Source organism: Echinops telfairi, unplaced genomic scaffold (genome assembly GCF_000313985.2).
Source record: "Echinops telfairi isolate 266 unplaced genomic scaffold, ASM31398v2 ScPeMD7_23;HRSCAF=83, whole genome shotgun sequence".
Lineage (NCBI taxonomy): Eukaryota > Metazoa > Chordata > Mammalia > Afrosoricida > Tenrecidae > Echinops > Echinops telfairi.
In genome coordinates, this window is record NW_022103920.1 from 5486409 (window position 1) to 5491569 (window position 5161).

Genomic DNA, 5161 nt, shown 5'->3' on the forward strand with positions numbered 1-5161 from the left:
GTGATGCACCTTTTCTTTACATAAAACTCTCTCTTATACGTGAGTCGCCGTGGATTTGTTTCTCCAAAGTACCTAGACTAATACAAACCCTTTCATTCAATCTGTAAGCTCTCTTTCCTTCTCTCCTTGGTGCAAGTGTCTTCCTTCAGGAAGTCAAAATTCATCAGAGCTTGGGGTGAGTTAGGCAGTGTCCTCCCTCTCGGGACTCTGACTTCTCATCACCAGGCTCAAGGTAAGCGTCTACTGGAGAGAATGGGAACAACCCCCATCCGTGACCTTCATCTGTCCCACACCAGCCTCTGCTTGGGCCAGCAGACAAGGGACTTCAAATCCAATATCAACACTCCTTGCATTCAGGGAAGCTTGTATCGTCTTCTCACTAATCCTTGGCTTGTGTTAGACCAGGTTGACTAGAGAAACAAATGCATAGACACTCATATGTGTATAAGAAAGAGCTTTATATAGTTGTATATTAAGAAAACATACCACCCCAGTCCAGATCAAGTCCATAAGTCCGATATTAGCCCATATGTCTGATACCAGTCCATAAATTCCTCTTCAGACTCAAGCAACATAGGCAATGATGCCAAATGCAGGAAGATCACAGGCCAGTGGGTGGAAAGTCTTGTGGATCCAGTGGTGGTAAAAGCATCTCAGCGCTGGTGTGGGTCTCCACGTGGCTCTTCCAACTCCAGGGCTTTGGCTGTCATTAGCGTGGCTCCATGTGTCTTGTCAACAGGAAGGTGAAACAGAGAGAGTGTGGTCCTCTTCCCAGGAAAAAAAGAGGAAATTTCCAGAATCCCTCTGAGAGGTGTTACCTTGTGACCTTATTGACAGGCTAAAGTCCACTCCTTCACTCTTAATATCCACAAATTAACATGAGATTATGTAACTACCACGGGTATCAAAGCCACCAAACATGGGCTCTGGGACCAGCCTAGATCCTACAACTGGCTTGCCATGGCTCAGTCCAATAGAAAACTTGGGACCTTCCCCCAGATTCAATGCTTCTTTTCTCCAAGATTCTATCTGTGTTTTCCTCCAAAATTACATGAGAAATGCAAAATAATCTGTCGCTAGCATGGAATAGTCCATTAGCCCTAAATCCCTAAGACTTGAGGAGTTTGCCCTCATTTCCCTCAAGTCTTGAACCAAGAGTCTAAGCTCAAGGAGCCTTAGCTCCCATCCTCCCTAAAGGCAGATTCTGCCACTACCTTCTACCCTTCACAATCTGTTGGTCTTCTTAGTGTTCTTCCTCTGAGATTATTTGCTTATGCTCTGATTTTTCTCTTTCTCCAGTTAAGAAACCAGGCCCCACGAAAGCAGGCTTGTTGTCCACGCTGTGTGATACATTCAAGCTGGCAGTCAATGAAATTTGGAATAATGAATGGGTGAACCCATCAAATAAAGAATGACTCTAAGAACAGAGATCATCCAATTCTAAAGCAAGCTCTCCCTGCCCTCGCTGAAACTGCCCTGTCAACAAGTAGCCCTCTCCCCGTAACTCCTTACAGAATGGCACCTGGCCCAATACAGGGCCATTTCAGGAGAAATGGACTAGCTATGCTTGTGTCTGGGTTAGGCACAGCTCCTGCGGTCCCCTAGTTCTAGCCCTGGCTAGACCAATTGTGGGAAGCAGACTACCAAGTTCTCCCCACAAATCTGTTTTGGTCCAGGTACCATTCCATAAGGAGTTTCAGGGAGAGGGTATAGGCTGAAATGTCCTGACCAGCGTTCTGCTAAGCCGAAGAGAGATGGGCTGTTCTCTCTGCAACTTCGGGAGCCACTTCTCAGTTTCCTCGGGCTCTTGTTGCCGTGATGCTAGAAATGTCCAAGCTCAGATCCTCCAAGGTGAAGCTTATCTTGCACTGAACCCCTGAGAAGACACACCTCCATTAAAAGGAGGCAGGCTAGAGAGTTCTCTGATGCTCTGGTTCAGCCGAAACTACCTCTTTCCTACCTAACAAATGTTGACCATCTCCTGTGAGCAATCAACTGATGCTTCCCCTTCAAGGACACTGGATATTGTCTTCCCACCACCCCTTCTGGAAAGGTCCAGAAACCACAGAAGAGCCGGACTGTCTCCCTCCCTCCACCTTTCTCCTTCATTTCTCTTCCCTGCCTGTCTCCAAGGAGATCTCATTCCTAAAGAGTCAATTCACAAGGACCCTAGGGATGCAATCAAGAGAAAGCTAGAGAAACTTTCTGCCCTTCCATCCCGAGGGTAATTAAGATCCACAAGCTGAAAAGTTTGGTCCAGTGGGACAAGTTTAAAATCTGTGAGGAATCTCTCCACACCGGGCTGTCTTACTCCCACCTCCTGGTCATCATCAACAGTCCCAGCTATGAAGAAGCAAGCCCTGCTCTCCTCTGCATCTCTCCATGGCTGCTTTAGCTCTATGGGGCTCTGGAGGCCCTGGAGGTTAGGCGTTGGACCGTTAGTCACAATGTTGATGATTCAAACCTACTAGTCACTCCACAGGAGAAATATGAAGCTGTCGGTTCCCCTAAAGACTGACAGTCTTAGAACCCCTGTGGATCAGTTCTAGTCTGTCCGATAAGGTCACTAGGAGTTGCAATCAACTTGATGGCACTGGTTTTGGGGTTCTTTTTTAGGAAGACCCCTGGTGGCACTGTGGTTTAAGCATGGGCCTCGGTCAACAGTTCAAATCCACCAGCCACTGTGTAGGGGAAAGACGGCGAGGCTGTGGACTCCGGCAAACGTGACAGCCTTGGGAACCTTACAGAGCAGTTCTACTCTGCCCGGCAGGATCGCCATGAGTCGGACCTGACTTGACGGCAGTGGACAGGCATCCTGACAGCCATGCCTCTCAGCCCTACAGCTTCCCGGTGTCACTGGTCCTGGCCCAGGCCAGTGGAGGCCCAGTAAGTGGTGATGACAAGATGATGCCATAGTCAACCAGGACAGGGGGGCGCTGTAACAAAGACAGGAGGGGCTGTGGGGCGGGGCGATGGGGCGGGTCAGAGCAGCCCTCAGGGACAGTGTCCCCTTGAGCTGGGCAGTCTCTCCTTAGCTGAGGTGAGACTCCTGTCCCCTTACCCTTGACACAGCTCGGCCTCAAGCCCCTTTCCTGTGGGCTGTGGATCTACCTTTAGGCCAATGGGATTTGGGGACAGCAGATAGAGAACTGGCCTTCCCACTCAGATGCCCACCAGGACAGGACAGGATAGAGCCACAGCCCCCAGCCTCCTGCAGACAGAAAGGCTTCCATCCATCCATCTGTCCTGGAGGCCTCCCCCTGCCCTGTCCACCCAAGGTGCCCCAACTAGGCCTGCGCCTGACTGCACGGCACTCCTGAAAGGCCTGGGCTGGGGTCCTGCTCACTTGACCCTCTCTGTGTCTCACAGGACCAGACCTGATGGTCATGGAGCTTATCTTCTTGGTGGGCCTCCTGGCTGGTATGTACCCAAGGCCTCCCACTAGGAACTCTCAGGGAAGGGAGGCAGGAGGGAAGTGGGGAGACAGGCTGAGCCCAGAGTCCCTTTTGATGATATGGGAATAGGAGTGGACCGATGGGGGAGAATCCAGAAACTGTCAGGAGCAGCCCACTGCCTAACCACTACACCACCAGGCTCCGCTGAACAACCCAGGGGGGCTGCCCAAGGAACACCTGGACGATGGGCTGTGGTACGAAAGTGACCAGGCAGGCACTAGGGAGTTTTTTTTTTAAGAGGGGTAGTAGGCCAAATCATGATCTCCCTTGTTCTACGTCATCTTCTGAATCCAGCTCCCAGACAATGTAGTGCTGCAACCATTATTGGATGATCTTCAGCAAAATTGTACTGGCATGTGCTATGAATGATAGTACTCTATAATTTGCACGTTCTGTTGAGTCACCTTTCTTTGGAATGGGTCCAACTATGGATCTCTTCTAGATGGTTGGCTAAGACCCTGTCTTCCAATGGCAGAGGCTCAGCGCTTCCTAAATTGCAGAGTCCTGGTAGTGCAGGGGTCTGTTAGGTCTAGGGCTGCTAACCGGAAGGTTGACAGTTAAACCCACCAGCTGTTCTGCTGGGGAGAATGAATGAAGCTACTTGCTCCTGTTGAGATTTACAGTCTCAGAGAACCTAAAGTAGGGTCACAATGAGTCAGAATCAACTTGATGGCAAGGGGTTGAGTGTTTGTTTGTTGTTTGTTTGTTTTTGAGGGGGTGCAAGCAAGGTAATTGTTTTTAAATTCCTAAATTGCTTTTCAAGAAGGATCAATAGGTTCAATGACATTCCTACAGTCAGCAAATGAGTCTGTCTCGAACACTTCCTTGGCTTGAATAGTCTCCGTTTCAAACAATGAGCATTCTAAGTATCGGAGAAAGCGGGATGCTGCGTTAATTTGCAGGTTTAGTGTAACAAACATCGGACGGGTTTGTGCCTGAGCCTTTGGTCAGTGGGTTCATTCGTCTTCCTCTGCCGCTGGGAAACTGCCTTCCTTGTCCTCAGAGGTTTCTCTCGGGATGGACATGTGGGCTCTGTTCTCAGGGTCCTTTTTCACTGCTGACTCGGCGGCGCAGAAGGATGACCCCTCCCCCTACTTGGTGTATCTCAAGTCTCACTTCAACCCCTGCGTGGGCGTTCTCATCAAGAGCAACTGGGTGCTGGCCCCAGCCCACTGCTACTTACCGTGAGTGGGGCCCCTGACCCACGGCGGCTGCTTCCGTGGTCCTCAGATGGGCCATTTCTCCCAGGAGACACGCAGCAGTTGGGGAAACTCACAGTTCCCATGCTGGGAGGAGGGAACAGGGGAGCGAGGCGGGCATGGCCCTGCCTGCGGGAGGCGGGCACACAGATGAAACCTTCCGCTGAGACGTAGCGGCGCCCTCATTGGCAGTCAGGATGTTCCTCGCCACATTGTCGTCGGCAAGCTTGCTCCTCCTGGCCCCCTGAGCACCTTGCACCAGGTAGGGCCCCTCAGGGAGCTGAGGGACGTGTGCACAAGGGCATGGCGAGGTGCCAAGGGGACGACCAAAAGCAGAGTCTTCCCCCAAGCCAGGGCTGGGAGGATGGAGTTTCCAGCCTGGACCAGAGGGGCAGGAGGGCCTGGAGACACACCTCATACTCAGGCGACGCCATCTGTGCCGCCAACCCCACCCCCACGAGAGCAAAGACTGTGTGTGGCATGCCTCCGTCTCCTCCCCAAAGCTCC

General features: G+C 51.4%; 1 protein-coding gene across 1 annotated transcript in view; it reads left to right on the forward strand.

Moving 5' to 3' along the window:
* The first annotated feature begins 3377 nt into the window (after positions 1-3377).
* Positions 3378-5161, forward strand: part of PRSS37 (serine protease 37) — a 4761-nt gene continuing 2977 nt past the window's right edge. The window contains exons 1-2 of the mRNA XM_004713959.2: positions 3378-3420; positions 4498-4639. Coding sequence (XP_004714016.2) covers positions 3381-3420; positions 4498-4639 — 182 coding nt within the window. The 5' untranslated portion in view covers positions 3378-3380. The remainder of the gene's footprint in view (positions 3421-4497; positions 4640-5161) is intronic.